The sequence below is a fragment of the Giraffa tippelskirchi genome, chromosome 4 (assembly GCF_054371585.1).
Source record: "Giraffa tippelskirchi isolate mGirTip1 chromosome 4, T2T-mGirTip1v1.2.pri, whole genome shotgun sequence".
Lineage (NCBI taxonomy): Eukaryota > Metazoa > Chordata > Mammalia > Artiodactyla > Giraffidae > Giraffa > Giraffa tippelskirchi.
Window position 1 is genome coordinate 98,355,505 of NC_137278.1, and position 27,923 is coordinate 98,383,427.

Below are 27,923 nucleotides of genomic sequence, written 5' to 3' on the forward strand. Positions count from 1 at the left end.
TTTTCCCTTGTGATATAATACTTTATGTAACAATGTAAATAATTATCCAGGAATAACAAGTGGTTTAATAAAACTAAAATACCTGCAAACAGTACAACTTGGGAAGCCACAAAACAGTACTATTGATGTAACTTTTCTTGATTTGTTCATTCATTTGAAAAGTTAAAAAATAATTTTTGCCTTTTAATGGTGTTAAAGTAACACAGTCAGTTTATGAACTAATAAGTAGATTTATCAAATAAAAGAATATATCGCATGGTTTGCAAGCCTTCACGGCTTTAAATTTTAAAGACAAAAATCTCCAAGTGTGGCTGCACAAAATGAAAAAATGGAGGTAATTCAAGTTTGTGTCTTTATCTTTACAATTGCTGTGCTCTCCTTGTCTGTTGTCAATCTTTGCAGGAAGATACTGTCTGGCAGGGCTTGGAGACCCTCAAACAATTTCAAAGCATGACAGATTTACTCTCCAAACACAGAGCTGAGAGTCTGTGTGTCTGGGGTTGACTGTAAAACTGGGAGTTCTCTGAACTACCTTGCAGGTAGAATGCAAAGTTCATGAAACAATATGCTAACATGAAGCTTACACATAAATTATTACAACTCCGTAAGCGGTAAAAATCAGAGTAAGGTCTATACCTAAGTTAATAATTCCAACATCAATTTCCTGGTTTGGACAATGCACCCACATCACCAAGGTTCCGGGGCTTCCTCCTGAGTGTCCCCTGCCCACGCCCCCCACCCAGGTCTCATGCTCAGCCTCCACACGATCCCAAAAGCCCCAGTCCCCCACCCGCACCCTATAGTTCTACAGAAGAGCCTCTGACTTTCTAGAGCTCCACAAACAAAAAGAAAGAAAATCTACCTTCCCCGAAGCCGCAGAAAATCTCCTGGCCTCTCCCTGGTTTTGAGAGGGGTTCACGGCCGCCCTGGAGCCCTCAGCTCTTTGAGGCCAGGGAACTGAGAACGGGGCCAACTGCAGCTGAGGATGAGGGGGAGTGAGTCCAAAAGAGAGAGGCAGGGACCTGGCTCTGTTTCACACCCCCCGGCACCTCAAATCTCCGCGCGGGGAAGATGAGGCAGCGAGGGCCTGGAGACGGTCTTCTCCGGAGTGGGATTTAGCTGGGACTGAGTCCGCACACGGGGCATCGGGTTGATAAAGATTCCCAGCTGCGACTGCCTGGGCCCAGGGAAGAGGCGGAGGCAGCTGAATAGGCGGGACTGAATAGGCTGAATAGAATGCTGGAATCACCTGAGGAGACTTTAAAGACACGGGTTGGGGCGTGGCTGGGGGAGGGGCCAGCATGGTGTTTACGTCTCCGCAGGTGATGGCTCACAAGCGGTGAACAGGGGCAGAGCCTATTTCACGCCGTCCACGAAGGTCGGGAAGCTGGGGTCGGCAGTGCCCCTGGCCCCTCAGCCCCCCGACTCACAGGAACATGTTCCCAGGGCAGAGGGGTGGCAAAACCAGCCCCCAGACCCACACAAAAATAGCTGCTTCAGGCACTTCTCATGGACCCTTGCAATGACCCTTTCCTGGTCCTCCCAGCCCCACCCCAGAAAGATGAGGGATCCCAAACAAGGGAGAAGCTGGAGTTTATTCCAATGATTCCAGGTCTCGCAGCCTGAGGACTCCCAGAGTCTGCCTTTCTGGACCCAGAGGAAGGAGCGTCCAGCTGCAAGCAACACCCCCTCAGCTCAGGGCTCCCCCATAGATTCCAGTCCAGGACCATCTTCCCCTGGTCTTGCTTCCTCCCCCAGCCAGAGGGGCCAGGTGACCGGGCTGGGAATACTAGACCAGTGTGGGCCAGAGAGAAACTGAGCCTGGAGGTCCCGGGAGAGAGCTGAGGGCACAGGAGGAAAAGCTGGAGGCGTGGGGGCTCAGGCCCTGGGCCGGGTGGAGCTCAGGGACACGCAGCCTCAACCCCATTTCCACAAGCGGCGGGCTCCTCTGCCTTGCTCGCCAAGCTGTAATAGTAGGTGCGCATGCGCTGTTCAACTGCGGCAAAGTCGGGACGGTCCTCCCACCTGTGAGGGGTAGCGGAGATCCAGGTGGCTGACCACACCCCCAGAACCCAACTTCAGCTAGTGGGTGGGCATGCACGAGGCTCAGAAAGCAGTGAGGCAGGGGTTATTGGGTGATGGGGCGGGAATCTCCTGCGTGTAAGACAACTGCAATTCAGGGGTTGCCCTCTGGCATAAGAGAAGGGTTGACACAGGATGGACGGGAAGCGTATACTGAGTCCTGACTGCTAAAGACTTAGAATTGAGAGCTCACTGAGTGTTGGGGTGACAGCTTGACTCCAGGGAGCTGGGATACTGAGTGCTGGAGTACTGAGCATGTGTATTTGGGCAAGGTACTTGGGTGCTAGGTGTGGGCTCACATGGATGCAAGTATGCTGCCAGGGATGGAAAGGAATATTGGAGTGTGGAGGGAGGTGGGTTCATCTAGTGGAGATTCCAGGTACTAACGGTACTGTGTGTGAATATCCATGAATTGTGTTGGAGTGTTAGACACTAGCCTCTTTGGATATTGAGGTGTTGGTGTATTGAGCATTTCCTGATAGAGGATGGCTTAATATATATTAGAGTAGGAACGATCTGATCATTTCTTATTAATTTATCATAAATTTGTTGTTCAGTCGCACAGTCCTGTCCGACCCTTTGCAACCCCAAGGACTGCAGCATGCCAAGTTTCCCTGTCCTTCACCATCACCCAACATAAATAGGGTGTCTATTTATTGGATTGCTTGGATGTCTGGGTGTCAGCATGACAGGTGTTGTCCAGTGGAATAATTGATGTTGGGGCAGTAAAGGGATCAAATATTGGAATCCCTAAGCATTGCATGATTAGTGAAGAGTGACAGCTTGTTTGGGTGCACATTACCTGTGCTTGGAGGTGGAGGTACTGACAGTGTTAGGGGTTAGGGTGTTCAAGCACTGGACTTCAAGCTGATGAAGGTGGGGGATATTGAATATTTGGAGGCTTCAGTGTTGACCTGAATGGGCAACTAGGTGTTGGCTGATGGGGAAAAGGAATTATATTATATAATGGAATATTACCCCATGCCCTGAGTATTGGTGTCATATTTTGGGTAACAGTACTGACTTGTTTGAATCTTACAGGATTGCTTGAGTGCTGGCTGAGGGGGACTGAGGTTTTAGATGCTGGAGCCCTGGGTATCCCCAGGTAGGGTGTTGGGGTGCTGGAACATTGTAGGGTCAATGTGTTGAAGAGCTGAGCACAGACGCAGGGTAGTAAAGGTACTATGGGTTGGAAAGGCCATAAACCATGTGGGTCTTTGGGTGGGAAGAGCAACGCTTGACTGTTGGACACCACAACCTCCTGCCCCAGGTCCAGGTGTCAATTCAGCCAGGTACCCTCCCATCCGCTGGCACTCACTTGTAGGTCCAGCAATCGCTCATGAGCTTGTACATCTCAGGGGGACACTCTGGTGGGCACTCCATCCTCTTGCCCTGCTCGATGAAGGCCATGACCTCCGGGCCCTTCATCTTCTGCTCAAGCCAAAGTCAAGTGCACCTGTGAGTAATCGGCTCCCTCCCCCAGTCCCTCTTCCCACCCAGCCAACCACCTGCCTCTGCCCACGCCTGCCTTGTAGGGCTTCTGCCCGTAGGAGAAGGCTTCCCACATGGTGACTCCGTAGCTCCAGACGTCGCTGCGGCTGGAGAACTTGCGGAAGTTGATGCACTCAGGCGCATACCACTTGAGCGGCCATTTCCCAGCTGAGCGGGCCTGAGGGGTGGGAGATAATGCTGAGAGAGGGCTCAGGGACCCTCCACTCCCAACCTTCCTCCACCTGGGCATCCAGCACCGGGGGCTCACAGTGTAGTAGCTGTCATCAGCACCCAGGGCCTTGGAGAGACCGAAGTCGCTGATCTTGGCGTAGTGCCGGTTGACCAGTAGGACGTTGCGGGCCGCCAGGTCACGGTGCACAAAGTTTTTCTCTTCCAGGTATTTCATCCCCATAGACACCTGGTGCAGCAGCTCCGCCACATTGCTGACGGGGATTTCCTCCCTATGGTGAGGGGGAAGGGGGAGCAGCTGGGAGAGGATGCCCAAGTCCCCAAGGAGGCAAAGCCCAAGTCTGATCCAGGTGAGCCTCTGTTCAACAGGAGCTTATTGTGTACCCGCTGTGTGCTAGGCATGGGGTGGGGTCATACCTGGTGTGTGAACAAAACAGGCGCACAAAGTTTTGCCCTCATTCAGGCTTTAAATTCTACCCACCATGATCCCCAGACTTGATACATTTGCCTGCATCCCCTGTGTGCCCTCAGGGGGTCTCCTGGGCATCTCTGAGATAATAAAGATAAAGTCAAGCTCCTGATTGCTCACAGGTGCACAGACACACACTTCCCTTTCATCTTTTCATGTACTCAAGCCTTGCCCTCAGCTCCTCTTTTTCACACGCAATAGTCAATCCATCAGCAAACCCTGGCAGCTCTGCCTTCAGAATTCCTCCAGTATTCCTCAGCTTCTCTCCATGTCTGCTTCTGCCACCCTGGACCAGCCCCCATCATCACTAGCCTAGACCTGAACAGCCACCTCTGTCCTCACCCACCACGGCCTGTCCTTCACACACTGGACTCAGATCCTGCCTCTCCTCCTCTGCTCACAGCCCCCACCTCACTCAGAGTAAATGTCCAAGTCCTCTCCATACCAGTGAGGTCATGCATCATCCACCTTGTCACACCCCTGCCCATATCACCTTTCCTCCCTCCTGCACTCCTTTGCTTCAGCCTCAGGGCCCTAATTCATGGTTCCTCCACCACTCCAGGCACCTCAGGGCCTTTGCACCAGCCGCCCACGCTTCCCCTCAGCTGCACTTGGCTGCCTCCCTCAGTTTGCAGAAACCTCACATTCTCACTTCTCACCTCCCAGCCTGACACTATATACATTATTATAATTATTATTAAAGCCTCTCTTTCTCAACCAGAATAAGGGCAAAGAACTTTGTCTCTCCCTTCAGTGATAATCCCAAGTGTTGGTAATAGTCCCCAACACAGAGAAATTGCCCAGGAAACACCTGTGGAATAACTGAGTACCTGAGCTGGGACCCGTGAAGGCACATGCTCCAGTGAGAGCTCAGGTTCAAGGTCACGTGCCTCCATGAATGTAAAAGATTCTGTCATAAGGGTAAGAGTTTGAGGCATGAGGAAACCAAATGAAACTGCAATTTCTTTGTATTAGAGGTCGGCCAAATTTTTTTTCTCTAAAGGGCCAGAGAGTAAGTATTTCAGCCTTTGCAGGACACATTTGGTCTCTGTCACATAGTCCTTTTTCCTTTTTGAAGACCTTTGAAAATGCAAAGCCAGGCTATACAAAACAAACCTGGCTGCAGTTTTCTCACCCTACTTTAGGTCAAAGACAATCAACCATCACAGTGGATCTTGAATTGGCAGAGAGAGCTGGGGTGTCAGAAGCAACACAGCTAATACTTACAAAGCTCCTACAAGGGCCCTGTTCTGAGCACTTTATAAATATCAACTCATTTGACTTCAAGGGCCCCTGGAGGGGGCATTGCAGTTTTTTAAATGAAGAAACTGAGACATGAATTAAGAGACCCACCTGGAGTCACGAGAGTTAGTGACAGAGCTGAAACTCAAACCTGAGATCAGATCTGTCAGGGGTGTAAGTGTGTCTACGAACGTGGGGAAATGAGTGTGGAGCACGCCTCTGGGTGGACAGGCTCAGCCCCCAGTCCCAAACGCCCCGCCAGCCCAGGGGCTCACTTCTTCCCAACCAGGAACTTGTGCAGGGGCCCGCCACCAGCCATCTCCATGACCAGCATGAGAGCCTCAGCCTGGCAGACTCCAATGAGCCGCACAATGTAGGGGTTGTCCAGCTGGTGCATGATCTGCGCCTCCCGCATCATCTCGTCCTTGTCCGCCTTCTCCGTGCTCTGTTTCAGCACTTTGATGGCCACGTCGATCTGCTTCCTGCCGTGACACATGGAGGGGCACCGCCTGAGCCCGCACAGGCCTGGACCACTCCCTCATCCCCACCAGACCTGCCTCTCTTCTCCCCAGACTTGTGTAGTGGATGCTGTGGTCTGCCACCTAGACCTCCCCATCACTCAGAGCTCACAGCCAAGCCCCTCACCAGGAACTGCCCCTCACCAAAAAGAACCGGTTCAGTTTCACCCTCCCCAGGGGCAGCCTATATCCAATGACCAGTGTATCCAATGGCCAATCAATGGAGGAGACAAGGGTTGGCCCCTCTGCAGCTCCCCTGCGATCAGCCAAGATCTCCATTGCAAATGCAGCTAGCCCAAACTCTCCCTGCTCCTGGCCAGCTCCTCTCACTCCCTCTCGGGACTGTCCTGAACTTTCCCAGGTGACCCCCATCACAGTCAATCTGAAGTCTCATCCTGGCTTCACCCCACAAGGCCTGGAGAGGCCATGCCCCTTCTTCCCCACCCATAGTGGTTCCCCAGCCAAGATGGGAGCTTACTTGCGCATGCGGTAGACGCCCTGGCGAACTGAACCAAAGTTGCCGCAGCCAAGTTCGATGTCAGCCATGAGGAGGTTTTCACGCTTCAGGAAGAGCTTCTTGTTTTTGAGCTCCTCGGGGTCGCTGTAGGGGCTCTCGTAGACACTGGTGTCCATGGGCATCGTTCGCGGCTTCTCTGAGGACACTAACCGTGCTGGGCACACACACAGGTGTGCACTCCCAAGTCAGGAGCAGGGAAAGGGACAGGGGTGGGAGGAGGACAGGGCAGCGTTGGCACCCACCAGGCACACGCGCCTCAAGACACAAGTCACACCATGCAGAGTATGTGTGTGCACGTGCGCATGTGCACTGTGTACGCTCCTGGTCGCGCCAACTGTGAAGCCACATCTAATATGCACATGTAACATGTGAGCACTGGCTAACGTGTGCATAGACATGTGCCCCTGTGTGTTCACACATGTGCACCCACAAACTCTCACCCATGTCTTGGTGTGTGATAGGGGTCCTAAAGTGTGTCTACACAAGCAACCGTTAGTGTGCCAGCTGCAGTGTGCACATCTGTGCATGTGTGTGTACTGACACATGTGCACACGTGTCATGCCCACCCTTGTCTACGTATGAACCACACAGCCATGTGTACAAGGACTCCAGTGAATCTGTGTGCACATGCTTGCATCCATACATGAAACACACAAGCTTCTGTGGCAGGCATTTTAGGTATGTGGGCTGTGGAGTCTGTCTTCCTAGGTTCAAATCCCAGCTCCGCCCCTGGCTCGCTGTGGGACCTGATGGTTCCTGCCCTCCTCTCTCTTCTGTAAAATGAGAATAATGACCATGACCACCTCTTGTGGTTTGTCGGGAGGATTCTGTAAAGCTCATATACTCAGTGTGCTAGAGCATGAATGGCACACAGTAGGTGCTTAATGGAAGTGTTTCTAGACCCGAGGTTGCCTGGGCATGGCCAGGTGTACTCCTCTATGTGTCAGCATGCCCCCAGGCACACGCACCCAGGCAGGCGTGATACGTATGCCCATGTGGACACCTGCAGGCCCGCTCTGTGCACAGGGCAACCCAGCCCACTGCTAGAGGTCAGGCCTGGCCTAGGCCCCTCCTCTGACACACCCCAGGGCCTAGCCAGGATCCCGATCTCAGCCTGACACGAACCCCCACACGCCTTCACCTCTGCCGGCTCACCTGGTTCAGGGGTATATCCATCTGAGTTGAGAGTGTCGATCCGTCTCTGAGGCTAAAGGTCATGGGGTCAGCAGGGCCTGAGCAGGGGGCACCCAGCCCCTTTCATGGGCCCACATCCTCTGAGGACTCCCAGGGACAGTGCTGGGGGGGACCCTCTTCTGTTCCATGGCAGCCCCACTCTTCCCTGCCAAGTCCCACCCTGGGAACAGGACCCATCGCCCACCATGCTCCATCCCCAAGGCCCCAACTCTGGGAGGCCCCTGACTCACCTGAGTGAATGTGGACGGGTGGGCGGGGAGTGTAGGAGCAGCGGCCTCTGGGGGAGCAGAAGGGACAGTGAGGAGGTGGAGCCGTGGTCTCCCGGCCCCCCCCACCTCAACTGCAGCCCCACTCACCTGAGCTGGCGCTGCTGTTGGGACAGGCCTCCTTCAGGCAGTAGATGAGTCCATCAGCCTTCAGCTTTAGGTACTCTACCAGCTATGGGGGGTGGGGTCAGGGCTGGGACTCCCCTCTTCCCCAGGAGCCTGAGCACCCCCCAAACAGCCTCTCCCCTACAACAGGGCAGGTGGGTGGCTTACCTGCCAGAGTGTGTCAAATTTGGTCCCCTCGGGAATGCAGTATTTGCCCGCCTTGTCCTGGCTGATGAGGTAGTGGTACACAGTTTTCCCATAGATCAGAGACAGCGCATACGTGCCCTGCTCCTTCCGGGGTCTCAGCCTGGCAGGAGAAGGAGGGGGTGTCACCCCGACAACCACCTGGGCCCCTGGTGGTTCCCTCCTAATGGAACTCAGTTCCCACACATACACCTTATGGCCTCTGCACCCCAGAGCCTCATGGAGACGTGGAAGGGGTTGTGGGAACCAAGGTCAGGCCCCAGTTGACCTTCAGACCTACTAGTAACAGGCTCTGGGTGGGACTAGGGGAGGGGGCACCAGGGTGACCAGAGAAGAGGAGGACCATGTTCATAGTCGTCCAAGCACAGGTATGGGGCCATCCACAGGGGAATATTGGACCACCTGTGGTGGATATCCAGCCCTACATGGCCTAATTCTCAGCCACCCCCAGCTGGATACTTGGCCATTCAGGGGGGAACACTTGGCTATACACTGGGGACACATGGTTCTCCGTGGCTCAACATCTCACCACCCATGGCTAGACACTTGGCCACAAGTGGGTGGGGGAAGACAGTTGGCCACTCATGGTGGGATATTTTTCCATCTGAGCCACTCATGGGGGACACACAGCCTTAAGACCATTCTCCTGGGGAGGCAAAGCTGTTTCTATACATTGAGCGATAAAGGTAAGCACAGGTCCATGGCTAGATCATAGGGCACCTTCGTACAAATCAGAACAAGTCACATCATCACAACAGACTCATCCATTATCATAACAGATGACCTTTAACAGAATGAGACCCTTGATTGTACTCTTCTGGAAATTTGCCAAAATAAATGTTAAACTCTTCCACGTCTATGAACGAGAATGGAGCCCCTCAAAGACAGTGCCTTCATGCAGTAAGAACCTGTCCAACAACACACATGTGCATGGATGCACACAGACACACAGGCCAGTTTAGGGCGCCCTGCACCCTCCCATCCCATGGAAAACTAGTCAGCATCCTGGCGCAAGGTTCTACTTCAAGGTTAAGTGTAGGTTTCCAGCAGAGGAGGGAGGGCGGCTGTTCCTGGGGTCTCTAGCACTGTGGAAGTTGCGGGCAACTGACCAGTAATCTAGAGGATTGAACTAAGTTACACAAGAGTCGGCCAGCAGCACGCAGCAGGAAACAGTCATGGGATAACCCATGTGGGTTCCCTCAGGCCATACACTCTCAGGGCTTGGGTCCTGCCCGTGGATATCCATTCAATGGACAAATATTTACTAAGTCTTGAGCACATGCCAGGCACTGTTCTAAGGGTAGGAGTCCAGTGGTGAACAAGACAGATGCGAGTTCACCTTGCAACCCTTCCTTAGGCCAAAGGAACAGAGAAATATCCCTTAAATCTCCATGGCAAAACCTGAGTGAAGAATGGAGGGGTGACTGTGAATATCCTATCCATTCCCAGATAGCAAGTTCCCAAAAGAACAATTCAATGAAGGCTGACGTGGTTCCCAGGCCATCTCACAACATTCAGGGACACCTGGAGAGACAGGAAACAGGGTATGTTGGGGGGCAACAGGGGAGCACCAAAGTCAAGGAAGAGAATCCTACAACAAACTAAGAAATGCAAATGTCCCACAGAAAGGAAGGAGCTTCCATAACTAGACTAGTAGGCTGGCCTGGAGGTAATGGCCTCTAATTTCTAGTTCTCTCCTTTTGAGAAGTGAAAATACCTCATAGGTTCAAACTCTTACGATTTTTGAACTGACAACAAAAACTCAGTGCCCAGCCACTCACCCACAAATGTGTGTGGAATATTGAGAAAAAAGAAATACAGCCACAATATTGGGCATTTCTTCCCATCAACAGATGGCCTCTAGTTCTGTATGTTTTGAATCAGGGCTTGACCACATTACTTGCTGTGGCCAATAAAATATTAGCAAACAGGACACAGGAAGAGGCTTGAAAAGTGGTTGAGCACTGGGGCTTGCCTGCCCTTTCTTGCTTTTCCTGGCAACCCTGCAACCACCACAGGAATGAGTCCATGCTAGCCTGTTGGGGGAGCCACACAAAGGAGAACCAAGGCACCCCAGCCTGCCAACTGCCAGACTTGTGTGTGAGGCCATCCCACATCTTCCAGCCCCAGTCAGCCCTCCAGTTGTGACCACACAAACAAGTGCAAAAGAAACCAGCTGAAGAACCACTCAGCTGAACTAAGCCCAAAGAGCCAACCCATTGAATCAAGGATGAATAAACAACTGGTGTTTTAAGCTACAGCACTTTAGGTTGGTTTGTTACACAGCAAAGGCTGACTGATATACTGTCTTTGGGACAAGACATGAGCGTTCATAAAAGAGCAGCCACCAGTCCTATATAGGCAAACACTGGTGTGTTCACCAAATACATTTCAATACCACAAATTCTACTTTGTTTACTAAAAATCCACCAGTTGGTGGCAGTTCTCTGTCCTTGAAGTTCAAACCTGAACTTAAAAACTAGAGGTACAGGCTAACACACAACTTCTATCTCCACTTTTAAAATAAAATATAGAGGGCTGCCCTGGTGACTCAGTGGTAAAGAATCCTCCTGCCAATAGAGGAGACACGGGTTTGATCCCTGAGTTGGAAAGATCCCACATGCCACGGAGCAACTAAGCCCGTGTGCCACAACTATTGAGCCTGTGCTCTAGAGTCTGGGAGCTGCAACTTCTGAGCCCACAGGCCGCAACTACTGAAGCCCAGGCACCCTAGAGCCTGTGCTCTGCAACAAGAGAAGCCACCAAATGAGAAGGCCATGCACCATAGCTAGTGAGTAGCCCCCACTCTTTGCAACTAGAGAAAAGCTCGTGCAGCAACGAAGACCCAGCCCAGCCAAAAATAGATAAATATTTACAAAATAATACATGGAACCTGATAATGGTGATAAAAATAAGCTACCATTCATGAATATACTTGCTCAATTCTTCAATATTTGTCCTTTCATCTTCACCACATTCTCCACAAGATACACACCTTGTGCTATAATTACCCACGTTTTGCACATGAGGAAGCTGAGGTTCATCGAGATTACATCTCTTGCCTCAACTGCACAGTTGGTTTGGGATGGAGCCAGGATGTAAACCCATTTCTGACCCTACAATTGATTGCTACATGGGACTGACACCCAGCCCTGTAATAGATTCTCTGTGTACCTCCAGCAAGTTGCTTCTCCTCTGTGTACCTCAGTTTCCTCACATGTAAAATGAAAGAACAGAGCTAACTCAGACGTTCTTATCCCGAAAAGGGCTCCAAAAATGAGGTTCAGGATTAACCATGATCTCATATAAGTGTGAGCCACTCAGTTGTGTCTAACTCTTTGTGACCCCATGGACTGTAGCCAGCCAGGATCATCTGTCCACAGGACTCTTCAGGCAAGAATACTGGAGTGGGTTGCCATGCCCTTCTCCAGGGGATCTTCCTGACCCAGGGATCGAACCTGTGTCTCCTGCATTGCAGGCAGATACTTCACTGTTTGAGCCACCAGGGAAGCCCATGATCTCATATAACTGTCTGCAAAATCTTTGGGGGTAAACAAGTGTTAGGGATTATGAGTAGTGTTCGGCTTCAGTACAATTCCCAAAGGGGCCTGTGGTCCATTAAGAAACACTTAATGATATAGTCTTGAAGCCCCTTTCCAGGGTTCAGGTGTCTTTTTCAGTTGAATCAATCAGGACCACAAATGCTGCAAATAGGCAGAAAGGAAGTGAGCTTTGGCAGCAAAGAGCATTCAGTATAATTCCATCCATTTGCCAGCAGCTCCGAACAGTGGTCAGTGATAAGTATGGCCCTGGTCTTGATTCCTGGGCACAGGGGCCTGTGACTTTCCATCATACCTGCACCCTCATTGCAGAACAAGACCAGTCCTGGGCTTATCCCCAGCATCATGATGAACCAGGGGTGTTCTTTCATGAGATTTTGTGCCTACAGCTTTGACCTTCAGTCCCTAACTATCCACATATTGAGAAAGCAGTTATTGATGACAGGAACCACAAGAAGAGCCTATGACAGCTTCTGTCCAGAACATGCCCTGCCTAATTGTCCAGGAGTCTGGCTCACTGTAGCCGCTCTTGGTCTCAACATTTCCCTCCCTGAGTCATGTCCCTCATAATGTCACTGCCCCAGCTGTTTCTGAGCCCCAGCATCAGCCTCAGTCTATACTATATCCAGATCCTAGCTCTCTCAGCCTCAGTCTTAGAAAATAGCCTTAAGTTGTTTAGAAGCCATCTTTGCACCTGAGTATTATCTATAACATGCACTCAAGAATTCCCTCAGAAGCTTTGCAAACTCCACGTCAATTTACAGCCTAGCTTTGTTATACAGGGTGAAAAAAAATATTGTATTATTTGACAACAATATTTTATTATTATTACAAGAATCCTGTAGAGGGATCCCTGCAGATAATCTGGTGCACATGCTCAGGCCTCACAGGGGAGGTGAAATCAAGGGGAAAAGGTCAGTTTCTCTAAGTGGGATGGCCCTGGGAGAGGAACAGCCCTGGGGGAGGTGGGTGAGAGCAAGGACTCAGCGAGGCAGGATCTCAGGCCAAGAAAAGACCATGAGAAGGGAGGCCCTCAAGAATTCACATCTTAGGGGAGGATGCTGCACTTCCTGAGGCCACAGGAAAGAGACAGGCACCAATTTTCTCTGTATCTCGAGACCAGAGTGACCGCAGCTGCAATCTGGATAACATCTGCTTGATAGAGGAACCCAGGTCCTGACCAGAAAGCAGCAGCCTCAGCACAGGGCTGTAAATAGCTTTAGACAGACTGTTTCATAATAATTAACTCATAGACAGCCACATGGTTCAGCCATGGCCCAGGCTCAGGCAGAGATACCACATTTACCCATGTATACTAACATTCAGCACGCTTTTAGTATATGCCAGATACGTGACTTTTACTTGTTGCTGTTCAGTCACCAAGTCATGTCCGACTCTTCACAACCCCATGGACTACAGCACACCAGGCTTCCCTGTTTCACCATCTCCCAGAGTTTGTCCAAGTTCATGTTCATTGCATCAGTTATGCCATCCTGCCATCTCGTCTTCTGTCGCCCTCTTCTATTTAAGATTGCTTAACACATATTAATTGGTGTATTCCCCAACAGATCCTTGGGTTAGTACTATCGTCATCCACAGAGCAGTTTCAATGCTCCCTCAGGGCTCCTACCTCACTCAGGGTCAAAGCCAAAATCACCTCCCTGGCCTCACCCTCTCCCATTCCATGCATGCATGGGTGCTAAGTTGCTTCAGTTGTGTCCAACTCTGTGTGACCCCATGGACTGTAGCCTGCCAGGCTCCTCTGTCCATGGGATTCTCCAGGCAAGAATACCAGAGGGGATTGCCATTTCCTTCTCCAGGGTATCTTCCCAACCGAGGGATCGAACCCACGTGTCTTATGTCTCCTGCATTGGCAGGCAGATTCTTCACCACTAGCACCCCGGGGAAGCCCTCCCACTCCAGCTGTCACTTACTCAGCTCCAAGCACACTGGCCTCACTGCTTCTGGAACATGCCAAGAACCTCCTCCTGGTCTGAGTACTTGCCAGGAACACCTCCCAGAGAGCTCACAGCCCACTTATCACCTCCTTTGGTTCTTTACGCAAAAGTCACCTTCTCTGGCCACCTAAGCTCAACTTGCAACCCCTCTCCAGCTCCACACACGGCACTTCCCACCATCTGACATACTCTATGTTTTAGTGATTCCTCGTTTTTTGTCTGCCTGCTCCGTAAAGACACTGGATTTGTGTCTGTCTTGTGCACTGCCACGTCCTCAATGCCTGGAACAGTGCCTGGCACATAGTAGGCGTTCAGTAAATATTTGGTGAATGAAGAAGAGTTAATGCAAGCAAGCAGTTCCAATACTTGCCCAAAGAGCCCAGCTGCCAAGTAGCAGACGCTGGCTTTCAACCCAGGCCGCTCAACTCTGGAGCCACTAGCACTTGTGAGCACAGGCACACCCCCTCATTACCCACCTGCACACTGAGGTCCACCCCAGCCTCACCCGCCAAAACCCCAGGCCCCAAGCCCCACATACAGGAACTTGCCGTCGGTCTGGGAGCCCGAGTAGAGTTTGCGCTCGGCCTCCTCGCGCGTCAGGCTGCTGTGGTACCAGGGCATCCGTTCGTGAGCTGTCGTGGCAATGAGCTTCTCCACCTGGGGTGCCTGGCTGATGATGGCTTGCTCCAAGGCCTCGCCCTGGGTAAGGGAGGGTGAAGAAGACGTGTAAGTGTCGTTAAGTGCGCGCCACAGGACCCCTCTTCCATTTCCTGGACACTCCCAACTCAGGCGCGCCTAGGACATAAGTCTTTTAGGCTGGTGAGGACAGCCACCCCTCCTCTCATCTCTGTGGTCGCGCTTCAATCCATCCAGGCCCCGAGCATAAGCCACGGCCCAGGCCCCGCCTTCTAGTAGGCCCCACTCTCATCTCCCACTTGAAGGCCTGACACTGGTAATAGGGCAGTGCAGGCTATCGAAGACCACAAGCCACTGCCCCTGCCGGCAAACCTACCCCAGGGCACTGCTCCCACCATCCTCTCTTGGACCCCGCTCCCAGCCCAAGCCCCAGCTCCTTGGGTCCCGCTCCCAACCTCGTCCGTTCCGGACTCAGAGCGACCTCAACTTTCCCCGACTTCCACTTTGCCTTGGATAAGCATCATAGCTTCGCTCAGACCCCTGCCTCCGAGGTCTCCTCCCAGGTCATGCCCCCAACCAGGCCCCACCCCTCTAGCATCTAAAACGGGCGCAGCAAAGCACAGCGCAGGCTGGCGAAGACGGCCGCTCTCACCAAGTCCCATTGCTCCCTCGGCCCCAGAGCCCGCACTCCCCGCACCTTCTCAAGGCCCGCCCCTCCGGCTCCGCCCCAAGCCCCTTCCTCCAGTCCCTCCCCCTCCCGAAACAGCTCCACTCTGGCCAAGCTCCCCCAGGGCTATTCCCTCGGACCCCGTGCTCTCACCTCCAACTTCCAAGTCTGGCGCACGTAGTCGCGCACCATGGCATCGCGAAGGTTGTCGAAGACCCCGGGCTGCGGCTCGAGCCCCGACGGCCTGTTGCATGGCTTGCGCAGGTTGCAGGGCAGCCCGTCGGGGTCGCGCGAGTAGAACTCGCAGAGCTCAGCCGGACCGCAGTGCGCCTTTCCGCCCGCGATGGCGTAGGTGCCGTTGAGCTGGCGCTCGATGGGGAAGTGGTGGAAGCGCACTTCGTGCACGAGCGAGAGCACGTAGCCGCCCAGCGAGCGCAGGCACTGCCGCAGCAGGAAGAGCCCGTCGGCCATGCCCGCCAGCTTCAGGTGCTCCTCGGCCTCGGCGCGCGAGATGCTGCCATAGAAGAAGGGCAGGTGCGCCGCGGGGTCCGGCATCGCCGCCGCCGCCCTGTGCAGGGTGCGTGGCCTTGCGCCTCTCCAGACCCTGTGGGTTCAAAACGGGATTGAGGGCACGTCAGGGCCTTGGTTTCCCTTCCTGAACCCATCCATTGGACCCAGAGATAGGAGAGACCCTTCATTAAAGGGCATCCGTGCAGCACAGCTGTGTGTGCCAGTTGTGCAGAGCCTGATGTGTGCCGGAGTCAAATTGGAAAGGAGACTTACCCTGCTGGGCTCAGACTGGGGAGTCCCAAACCAGCCTTTGACTTTTCAGGCCTAGGACGGAGCACTGAGGCACCCCTCAATGGCCTGCACACACATGCACCGGGCACACCTATCTCCCAAACACGTGTTGGATTCTGTGTTTCAGGCTGGAGATATGGGTGAATAAGACAGACATGGTCTCTGCCCTCCCCAAGATGACAGTCTGAGGGACGGAGGATGCAATAAGCAAAGAAGAGACAAAAATAATTACAGATTGAGGTCAGTGTTTTAAAGGAAATACAGTGAGACCAAGAAAGAAGCTGCTGTAGCCGGGATGGTCACAATCTCTGAGGAGGTAGCATGTGAGCTGATATCTGAAGGATAAAGAGGAACCCACTTCTCAAAAAGCATCAGGCAGAGGGAACAGAAAGTACAAAGGCCCTGCAGCTGGAATAACCTTTGGTCACCAAAGGAGCTTGACTCCATTAGCCTTCCACAACCTGAGAAATGTCCCTTTGCTCGGCCCCCTCTGCCTTCATGAACTGAGTTTGTAGAAAGCAGAAACTAGTTCGAAGCTATGGCTTTTCCAGTAGTCATGTATGGATGTGAGCAGTGGACTATAAAGAAGCCTGAGAGCCGAAGAAATGATGCTTTCTAACTGTGGTGTTGGAGAAGATTCTTGAGAGTCCCTTGGACAGCAAGGAGATCAAACCAGTCCATGCTAAAGGAAATCAACCCTGAAGATTCACTGGAAGGACTGATGCTGAAGCTGAAGCTTCAGTACTTTATTCACCTGATGCAAAGAGCCAACTCACTGGAAAAGACTCTGATACTGGGAAAGATTGAGGGCAAGAGGGGAAGCTGGCAACAGAGGGTGAGATGGTTGGATGGCATCACTGACTCAATGGACATGAGTTTGAGCAAACTCCAGGAGATAGTGAAGGACAGGGAAGCCTGGCGTGCTGCAGTCCATGGGGTGGCAAAGAGTCGGACTGAGCCATTGAACAACACATAAATTAGTTCAGATAAAAATATATTAGGATTTAACACCAATGTGAACTTTGATATGTCCATTAAACAAAATAAAATGTGTGACTGGAAAGTATGACCTCTTGTGGTGAGGAGGAATTAAGGACATTTAAATAAATAGATATCTGAAGAGGCAGATAACCTAAAATTGCCCACCTTCAACTTTCCACAGTGATGGTGATGTCTGATATCTTGAGAAGCATTGCGTTACACAGGTATCTGAGTCGCTCAAAATTCAGACGATGTACCAACTTGTTCATTTCATTGTATTTGGGCCTCTCAGTTTTACAAAGCACCGTAAGGGATGTCCTTGGTGGCTGAGTGGTTAAGAAGCCATCTTGCAATGCAGATGACACAGGTTCAGTCCCTGGTCAGGTAACTAAAATTTCAGATGCCGTGGAGCAGCCTAGCCCCTGCGCCACAACTACTGGGCCCACACACTCTGGAGCCCAAGGGCCCCAACTGGAGAGCATGCACCACAGTGAAAAAGCCCTCATTACACGGCAAAGATGCTGAGTGCCTGTCACAACTAAGACCGATGCAGCCAAATTTAAAATAAATTTTAAAATATATTTTTTAAAGGCACCATAAAATATTGAACCCCAGTCAATGATCTGTGTGCAGAAATAGTTAGGTGAGATAGGTAGTGATGACTATAATTTATTTTGAAAGGAAGGCATCCAAAAACAAAAGTTGATGTATGGATAAGTAGATTGATATAGTTGAGTCTTGCTGTCTGCAATATTTCTATAAGGTATTGAATGAGGAAGTACCAAACCATTGCTTCTAAAAGAAATTCAGGGTCAAGTTGCTTTAAGTCTCTGGTCACAAAATTTTCATCAACAGATCAGTATATAACCTTGTTTTATTTACTTCTGTTTAAAGACAACTTACATAATTATATTGACTCATTAGCACTGAACTCTTGGCCAACAGCCCTATAACTATAAGCTTATTCAACATGTACTTTTTCTGGGAGGCATAGCTCAGCCTTCCTGCACTTAGGAACACTAAATAGCACCTCAGTGCTGCCCTTGGGGACCATTTACACAGTGAAATTATGGACAAATAGCACAAAAATGTGGTACCAAATAGACTGTGAGAAAGAGACTTGTTTACAATATGAGCTGAAACGAAAAGGCCAAGCATTGCCTTGTTCAGCCTCTGCAGGAACTAGCATGTGGGTTGACTCAAATTTCACACCCCTCTGCACATGCCCTCTAACAACCATGAAAGTGCAACGAGTGTAAGCTTGGAGGTTACAAATAAATTTTAGCAAGCAGGCGAGTTGGCAGATATAGAATCCAATAATAATGAGGATCAAGTGTATGTGATAAAGCAAATACAGCAAAATTCCACTGTAGAATCTAAGAGGTAGATAATTTGAACAACGAATTGTTCTCATTTTCTGTATGTTTGTAAGTTTTTATATAATGTTGAAAAAATTATGCCCATAACAGTTTCTGGTCATTTCTCTGCTAAGATGGGTCCAGTTAAGGCCACCCAGGCATAGTTTTGCATTCAAGGAAGGGTCCTCGGGCACTTTCTTAGTTCAGCAATTATAAGCAGGGGGTGGAAAGAAAGCTTTTGTGGATGGAGAAAGGCTGCCTTTCCCTAGCGGAGAAGGCAATGGCACCCTACTCCAGTACTCTTGCCTGGAAAATGCCATGGATGGAGGAACCTGGTAGGCTACAGTCCCTGGGGTCGCTGAGAGTCGGACACACTGAGCAACTTCACTTTCACTTTTCACTTTCATGCATTGGAGAAGGAAATGGCAACCCACTCCAGTGTTCTTGCCTGGAGAATCCCAGGGACGGTGGAGCCTGGTGGGCTGCCGTCTGTGGGGTCGCAAAGAGTCGGACACGACTGAAGCGACTTAGCAGCAGCAGCAGCAGCAGCCTTTCCTTGGTGTTCAGGAACATCCAAAGGCAGGCACTGGGACTGAGTGAGAATCATTTGAGGCCTGAATCAGGGCAACTGGAGGAGGGGCCACAACCAGCATTCTAACTAGAAGGCTTCTGACACTGGGGTTGGGAGGGCCAGAGTTGGGGGGCAGGCCCTGGATGTCCCAACAGTTACAGGCAGGTGATTAGCTGGGGACCTGGAGATGTAGGCCACCATCCCATTTATTGTTTTTGTTCAGTTGCTAAGTCATGTCTGACTCTTTCTGACTCCATGGCCTGTAGCCTGCCAGGCTCCTCTGTCCATGGAATTCTCCAGCAAGAATACTGGAGTGGATAACCATTTCCTTCTCCAGGGGATCTTCCCGACCCAGGGATCAAACCCATGTCTCCTGCAATGGCAGGAGGATTCTTTACCGCTGAGCCACCAGGAAAGCCCCCATCATCCCTTAAGAGTGTTGAAAGAATCAGAGGACTTCCCTGGTAGTCCAGTGGCTAAGACTCCGAGCTCCCAATGCAGGGTTAGGGGGAAGGGGGTGGCAAGTTCGATCCGTGGTCGAGGTATTATATCCCACATGCCTCAACTAAAGATCCTGCAGCAACTAAGACCTAGCACAGCCAAATAAATAAATAATAAAAATTTTAAAATAAAAAGCGTCGGTTCAAAATGAATAATCAACAAGGACATGGAACTTTATAGCACATGGAACTCTACCCAATATCATGTGGCAGCCTGGATGGGCGTTTGTGGGAGAATGGATACACATAAATGTCTGGCTGAGTCCCTTCACTGTTCACCTGCAACTACCACAACATTGTTAATCAGCTACACCCCAACAAAAAATTTTTTTAAAAAGTTTGAAAAAAAATAAAAGAGGATGGCTTCTATGTATTCATCCTAGAAAAATGGAAACTTAGGTTCACACAAAAACCTGCACAGGAGTGTTTACAGCAACTCTGTGCATGATTGCCAACATGTAGGAAGCACTCAAAGGCTTCCCTGGTGGCTCAAATGGTAAAGAAACTGCCTGCAGTCAGGGAGACCCAGTTTCGATCCCTGGGTTGGGAAGATCAACGTTTTCCAGCAGTTGAAGAAAGTGGGAGTACATCCCACGTGGGATCCTACTCCATCATGAAATGGAAGGACATGGTGATACACATACATGAATGAATCTGAAAAGCCTCATGCTGAGAGCACGGGGCCAGACTCAAAAGGCTACAAACCATCTGATTCCATTCAGAACTGCAGAACAGGTGGAGGCTGCCGAGGCTGCAGACCTGCTGGGAAGTGGGGGTGTCGGGATATGGACTGATTACAAAGGGGTATGAGGGAATTCAGAAGAATAGCCTGTATCTTAAGATAGTTTCTCAGCTGTATGCATTTGTCAAATCTTACAGAATTTTTCACTAAAAGGGGTAAATTTTACTGCATGTAAATGATACTTTTTTTATGTAAATAGAGGAAAGGCAGCAGGAGACTATAGACATGATGTGCGTGTGTGTGCTCAGTTGTGCCCAACTCTTTGCGACCCCATGGACGGTAGTCTGCCAAGCTCCTCTGTCCATGGGGTTCTCCAGAAAAGAATACTGGAGTGGATTGCTCTTTCCTCCTCCAGGAGATCCTCCAGACCCAGGGATTGAACCTGCATCTACACATCTCCTGCATTGGCAGGCGGATTCCTTACCACTGCGCCACCTGGGAAGCCCACATATAGACATACCAGGCACTAAAAATATTAATTAAAAAAGGAAAGAGCTGGCTGTCTACAGTCCTGTCTCACACTCTTGACTCCCTCTGTCCCTCCAGCCTCATAATCTGCTCCCCCCACCTCCGCCTGGCTGCCCTCCAGCTGCCAAGATATCACCACCTGATGGGCACCAGGCACCCTTTTTGAGGCTGGGTCCCCTGAGTGATGGACGCTGTGACCACCCCCACTCCTGCTCGAGCACTGTGGCTCTCTTGAGTCCTTCACCAACCCCCCAGCTTGCCTCCTTCCTCTCTGATGTTTCCTGTTCTCTCTCCTTCCCCATCCTCTGTTCCCAACTCAGGCCATTCTGTCTCTGCCTACCCACGCAGCTGCTCCCACCTGTCTAGTCCAGATCTCTTCCCCTGTGGTCTGTTTCTGCTGCTATCACCTCCTTTGATCGCCACCAGCTGTTTTCTCTTAATAAAACCTGAGATCCAGATCTAACTCACATAGTGCCTGTGGTTGGCTGAACCCCACAGTCTGTTTCCCACATGAGCTGAAGCTCTGGGGTCTGCAAGTTGCTTTGAGGTAGTTCTCCCCCAGGGCCTCCCTTGCTCAAGAAGCTACTGTGTGGGACTTCCCTGGCGGTCCAATGGTTAGGACTTCACCTTCTGATGCAGGGGGTGTGGGTACAGTCCCTAGTGGGGGGAGTTAAGATCCCACATCCCTCGGGGACCAAAAACCCAAAACATAAAACAGAAGCAATGTTGTAACAAATTCAATACTTTAAAAACGACCCACGTCAAAAAAAAAAATCTTTTAAAAAATAAAATGGACCTACTGTGGCTCCCTCCTGCCTACATCATTGAATCTATTAATAACTGAATTCCTCGGCCCTTCCTTTGCTCCAGCCAGGCTGTGCTATCAGTCTTTCTTCAAATTCACTTCCATGCTTGAATCCATGCAGTGCCCTGGTACCTCCTTCCCACTCCTCTCTGCTCCCCAAATCCAGCCAGCCCAGACTGGCAGACTCACAGCCCTGCTCCTCAAGGGGATCAGAACCTGAGACAAGGCAGCAGAGTGGAGGTCTGTCCAGGGGCAGCAGGGAGGGGTGGGGGTAGTGAAGCTGGTCTCTGGGGCCGGAAGCTGTGGCAGGAAACTGTTGACAACACAGTTTGAGAAGCTCCGCCCCGCGGTGGCCGCAGGTGCAGCCTGGGTAGCCAGAGGCAGGTTGGTGCAGAGGCGGGAGTTGGGAGAGGCCGGCCCTGGGGATCCCGTCCAGGGCCAGAAGTTGTGAGGCCCACCTTGGACCTGAGTCCAAGGTGTCCCAGAGGCTGGAGCCTTCCCGTGCAGCCTGTTTTATCCCCACTTCCCTGTCTCTTTGTCAATAACAAAGACAGCAGTAACAGCAGCAGCTTCCAGAGGAGCCTGGCTGGTCTGCAGCCTCTTGGAGGACCAGATGTTTCTGTCCTGAGCCAAGTCCCTACAGACTGCATGACTCTTCCAGGAGATGTGCCTACCATACTCTCCCACCCCGCTCCTGCCCAGGCTGACTCCCCCCAGCCTCCCCTTGAACTTGCGAGCTCCTTGTGAGCTCAAAGATGCTTGTCTGGCCTTCTCAGAGTTTGCAGCTCCATCAGGAGTCTACCAGGCTCATTCTCACAGCCCAGCCCCTGTGGGGAGAGGAGGAAACTGTGATCCTTGGCTAGACAGCTCTGTCTGAAATTCCACTCTTCAAGCCTCCTTTCTGGGGAAAGGTAGGGTTAAACTCTATCTGTTCCAGGCACAGGATGCCCAAATATATTTCAAAGGAAAAAAGGGACCAACTGCATTTTGAAAAGTTGTGGGGAGCATATTTGCATATTAAAGGCCCTGAGAAGACCTGCCAGGAAGGACACTTTTTAGCTTTTTTTAATCCCCACACCTGTTGAGAAGAGCCCACTTATTGGAAAAGACCTTGATGCTGGGAAGGAAATATTGAAGGCAAAAGGAGAAGAGGGCAGCAGAGGATGAGATAGTTGGACAGCATCAATGACTCAATGGACATGAATTTGAGCAAACTCCAGGAGATGGTAAAGGACAGGGAAGCCTAGTGTGCTGTAGTCCATGGGGTTGCAAAGAGTCAGACATGACTTAGAGACTGAACAACAACAACAACAATCCCCACACCTAAGTAGCAGAGCCTGGAAGCATTACTGTTACACAGAACAGACTCTGAGCGTCCAAAGCCCCATTTAAATGTCTACCTTGAGATGCCAGAGGGGAGACTGAGGGCATCGGGCTGCCGACAGAATGAGATGATCCAATTGGACTTGGCAGGGAAGCAGGGGGCAGTGGCAGCAGTCAGGTCTGGAGGCCCTGTGTGGCACCCACAGCCCGGCATCAACAGCATTCCCACCCACGGTGCTGCTGGAATGGAGCCACAGCCCCAACTGCCCAGGCCTCCTCTCACGGACCCCAGTCCTCTGCCCGAGAAGCCAAGTGCCCCCTGAAGCCACATTTCCTGCTCCTCAGTCCACAGGCCAGCAACAGAGGCAGCACAGACATTTGTCAACTAACAAAAAGCCAACTTTGTTCCATTCTGAGTCACCATGACAGCAGTGAGCACTGTGCCATGGATGGCAGCAGGCTCCTTCTCTCTTTTTCTGACACCATGGCATGAGATCTGATCATGGGATCACAGATCTATGGGTAGCAGCAATGTGGATCTGGGTGGGGAGGTACACTTGCCAAGACCCACCTGGAAGACTGGGCCAGTGAAGGTGCCCAGTGCTGGGGGGCTGTGAGGATCCCATGAGATAAGGCTTGCCCAGCACTGAACACAGGCCCAGCCCACTCTCATCCTATCACCTCCTTTTCTGCTTGCAGCCCTCCAGGACTCCTACCTCACTCAAGCTTAAAGCCCAGGTCCTTACAGCAGCCCCTGAGGCCGTGCACAATCTTACCTGCCACCTTCTTGTCCTCACTCACTCCCCACCAGCCACAGCAGCTTCCTAATGTTACTTGTTGAGAGAACTGGAACAAATTGGGCCTGGTCCAACCTCAGAGCCTTTGCACTGGCTGTTCTCTCTGCCTGAACACCATTCCCTCAACATGTCACTTCATTCGGGTCTCAACCTCCAAGAGGCCCTCCCTGACCTCTCTCTAAAATCACCTCCCCTTCTCTATCACTGACCCAGTGTTACTGTTCTTCACCACTGAAATTGTGATGTTCTATCAACTTGTTGACACAAGACGTTTGTCCCATGCTAGAATGTAAGCCTGAGGAGAGTGGAGACTGTCTTGTTCTCCTGCCTATACCAACCAGGCACAGAGTAGGTGCCCAATCAACTTTGGTGGTGGGCAGAGGCTACCCTCTGATACCAGACACCTGAAAGGGTATGTAGCCTGCTGTGGTGGGCTGGGACACCTTTGCAGGTTCTTGGAACCTGGCAGTCTGATGAGGGAGGAGAGGTGTGGGGGCTTCCCTAGGAGAGAAAAGGGAATGACAGACCTAGAGGCTTCCTTCACCAACAGATGGTGGAAGAGGAGAGGACCCACTAGAGGAGACTTTGCACAGGCTGTTCCCTCTGCCTGGAACAGCTTGTATGCTCAGTCACTAAGTTGTGTCCGACTCTTTGTGACTCCTTGGACTATAGCCGCCAGGCTCCTCTGACCATGGGATTCTCCAGGCAAAAATACTGGAGTGGGCTGCCATTTCCTCCTTCAGGGGATCTTCCCAACCCAGGGATCAAACCCACGTCTCTTGGATCTCCTGCACTGGCAAGTGAATTCTTTACCACTGCATCACCTGGGAAGCCACCCACGTTTCTCCTAGCCACGTCCCTCAGGTCCCCTCAGCTGTCCCTTCCACCCAGAGATGTTCCATGATTCCCCCTTCCTTCCCCAGCTGGGTCACCTACTCTGTTCTCCCAGGGCCCCATCCTCCCGCGTCATAGCCCTGATGGCCGTGTATGATCAGTGTCTCCGTTTGCCCCACAGTCTCTGACCAGCCTGAGCTCCCCAAGGCAGAGCCTACACCTGTCTTGTTTTCACTGTAGCTCCCACTGTCTCCCAATGAATATTTGTCAAATCAGCAATAATAACAATAGCCTGTGTGCTAAAGACTTTATGACACCTCTTCTGAGCATGATCTGTTTAATCTAACCCTCACTGTTATCCCCATTCCTCGGCTAAAAAATCTGAGGCTTGTGGAGGGTAATGTCATGTTCAGAGTCATGTGGCCTAAGAGTGGCAGTCAGGATTTGAACCCAGGTCTCTCTGACCCAGCAGCCAGTAGTAGCCACCCCAGTGCATGGCCATGAGGAAAGCGGCATCTACAGCTCTGAGCTGGGTCTCCAGGGCCCCCACACACACCTGGCCCAGGCGTGGCTGCACTCTGAGCTGCCTATGACTGTCAGGGTGCAGAGTGCTGGGCTGCTGCGGGGTCAGAGGCAGGTCCTCAGACCTCAGACAGACTCTGTTGACTGACTGAATAATGCCCCAAGACCAGTTCTCCACCACCACCACTCCCCACCACCTCCAACCTCTGCTGCCGGGGTTCTAAGGCTGTGTAGCCTGAGAAAGGAGCTAGCCCTCTCTGGGTGTCAGGCTCTGTGACTGTAAAAGGGAGATGGGAAAAGGCTTAGGGGATGGAAAAGGTGGGATGAATCGGACAACAGAGTCTGACTGGGAGATCTCACGCTATCTGTGCGTTGCAGCGTGTTTAGCAGTATCCCTGGTCTCTGTCTTACTAGATGCCAGTAACACCCACCGAGTCATGACCAAAAATGTCTCCAGATGGTATTGAATGTTCCCAGTGGGGATGGGGGAGGCAAAATTGGCTCCAGTTAATAAGCACTTCCTTGGAACTTCCCTGGTGGTCCAGTGGTTAAGAATCCACCTGCTAATTCAGGAGACACACGTTCAATCCCTGGTCCAGGAAAATCCCACATGCTGTGGAGCAACAAAGCCAATGGGCCAGAGCTACTAAGCCCATGTGCCATACCTACTGAAGCCCTCGTGCTCCACAACAAGTGATGCCTCCATGGCAAGAAATCCCCATAAGCCCCACACCACAGCTAGAGAAAGCCTGAGATGGGCAGCGAAGATCTAGTGCAGCCAAATAGAGAAATGAATAAATTTTTTAAAAATAATGTTTAAAAAAAAGAAGCACTTCCTTGACCCTATGTTTGGGGTGCGGTGGGGAGCGGCCAGCATGGAAAAGGCTGGTTGCTGCAGCCCCTTAGGAGACTCTCCAGGAGCCATGAGACCACCCTGAGCGAACGATAAGAATAAAGACTTTAACATTATGCGTATATAGCACCTCCAGCATGACAGGCACTCCAATCCCCACGAGAACACTGTGTGTGGAGAATTCGTGGGTTTGGGACATGAAGGAGGGACAGAGAAGAAGGAACTAGCCAAAGGTCACACAGCACACACACAGTACAGGTGGCAGAGTTGGGCCCTGAATCGGCCTCCTGGCTCCAGAGTGTACACGAAACACCATCTGTCTAGGCCACCTGCCTGCCCAGCTTCCCTGCCCAGGCTCCCTGACAAGGCTGCAGGCCAGGCGGCGACAGGAAAAGGCACTGGCAGGAGGAGAGCCCCCCCGGGTGACACCGAAGGACTTACTGTCATAGCACACAGGCCTTAATCTCTCAGCAAAGCTTTACTAAGCACCTGCGGTGCACTGGCTGCCCTAGCTGAGACAACAGTAACCAAATTCAGGGACTTTTCTGGTGGTCCAGTGGTTAAGAATTCGCCTTACAATGCAGCAGACACAGGTTCAGTCCCAGCTCTGGGAACTGAGGCCCCCACATGCTGAGAGGCAACTAAGCCCTCATGCTGCCATTACTGAGCCTGCTTGCTCTAGAGCCCAAGAGCCACAACTGGAGTCTGTGCGTGGCAATGAAAGATCCCACACCGAGCAACGCAATCTCGAGTGCCTGCTGCAACTAAGACCTGAGGCAGCCAAGTAAATAAACAAACGTTAAAAAAAAAGTAACAAAGCTCATCTTGAGCTGTTCACCACACGAACCCCTGTTCCTTCCTGCCAAGACCCTTCCCTGCCTGGGACAGCTTTCCCAACCCCTCACCCAACAGTCAGGAGCCAAAGAGCCAAGCACATACTAGGTGCCAAAATTTGCTTCCGCATTTAAAAGATGGGCAAACTGAGGTTCAGAGAGGCCAGGCAATTTGCCAAGGATACACATCAGTTGAGCAGGATTCAAGCTGTTTACTCCTTCACCTCTGTCTCCCCTTTAACCTGAGCTCCCTCCCAGTGGTTGGAGCCTGCCCTGGGCCCCCTCACGGAAACCATCCAGGATTTTGATGTTCCAGTCTACAGCCCTGTTGATGCTCCCTCATATTCCTGAGCCTGGGGGTCAGAGCACACGTCTGCTTTCTCTGGACATTTCTCTGCTTCCTGGAACTAAGGTTGTCTCACTGATGGGGCCCTGCAGGAGGCTAGGGACTGAGCCAGCATCTGTGGGGCCCCTGAATATACATGTCCACAGCTACTCAGCTGGCGCTCTGGAGAGAGACCTCTTTCCCTCAGGATGGCCATGTCTGCTTCCTTCTCCCATGGGACACCACCCACAAGAGCCCCACAGCCCTTCTGGTACCTCAGTTCCTCCTGACTCTCTCCCCCTTCTTCCTGTACCAGACCCAGGCCACTCCTAGAGATGGTGGCTAGGTGCTGCTTCATCCAGCATGACTTACCTGGGGATGTGCTGATGGACGCCAAGGCCTGGGCCACCTGCAAGGTCTCGGGTCCCAAAGCGACCAGACAACTGGTTCTAGATGAAGAATTGGGGTCCGAGAAACCACTTTGGGCTTCTCCGCAGCCTGAGCCCCCACCAGCTAACCACCCCCTCATACACCCCGGCCAGGTGTAAAGAGGTCATACCCCACTAGGGTTTCTCACTCAGGTCGGGGTGGGGGGGTGCAGAACCTGAGTCCCCCTCTGCCAGCTGCCCCGGAAGGCCCTGCAGTCGGTGGCCATGCTGGACGCAGAAGGCCAGAGGATAGCCACTCACCTAGATGCCCCAGAAGATCAGCACGCCCAAGCAGGGTAGGGATGGGCCCGGAAGGCCTGGTGTGCTCTTGGAAGCGCCTTTCTGAGAAACTCGGCCTATTTCCTTGATGCGCAGATAGGAAATGGGGCCGTGTTTGAAGTTTACGTCAAAGTCACAAAGTGCTGCGTTCAAGGAAAATCGTGAGGCCACGTGCTCCGGGGAGGGCAGAGGGCACTTCCCGGGCCAAGCAGAGCCCACCCAGCAGTGGCAGGAATGGGGCGAGCCACAGGCAGGCTTACACTAGTAGGATGCTTCCAACAGCATCCCCCAAACATGGGGAGGGGAGAAGAGGGAGGCTGTGCTGGAGAAGGGGTAGGGTAGTGGCAATGGGAGGAGGATCCCCTGGACTCGCTAGAAACTAGAGAGCCCTTACTTTCCCCTCCC

The 27,923-nt window shown here is 51.8% G+C and overlaps 1 protein-coding gene across 5 annotated transcripts; it reads right to left on the reverse strand.

The window, feature by feature from the left end:
- Positions 1–27,592, reverse strand: ZAP70 (zeta chain of T cell receptor associated protein kinase 70). 5 transcript variants are annotated; one of them, XM_081484544.1, is made up of 14 exons: positions 27,501–27,592; positions 27,184–27,260; positions 15,252–15,702; positions 14,334–14,494; positions 8,242–8,380; positions 8,059–8,089; positions 7,933–7,979; positions 7,664–7,715; positions 6,470–6,662; positions 5,749–5,955; positions 3,842–4,034; positions 3,611–3,751; positions 3,401–3,513; positions 1–2,025 (listed from the first exon to the last, which is right to left on the reverse strand). In XM_081484544.1, the coding sequence occupies exons 3-14, from the start codon at positions 15,651–15,653 to the stop codon at positions 1,902–1,904; spliced, it is 1,803 nt and encodes a 600-aa protein (XP_081340670.1). In that variant the 5' UTR covers positions 15,654–15,702; positions 27,184–27,260; positions 27,501–27,592; the 3' UTR covers positions 1–1,901. The 5 variants fall into 5 exon arrangements, with proteins under 5 accessions (XP_081340670.1, XP_081340667.1, XP_081340669.1 ...); XM_081484541.1 differs by having other exon boundaries at positions 8,059–8,140; XM_081484543.1 differs by having other exon boundaries at positions 8,059–8,140; positions 27,371–27,592.
- Between the last annotated feature and the right edge of the window lie 331 nt (positions 27,593–27,923).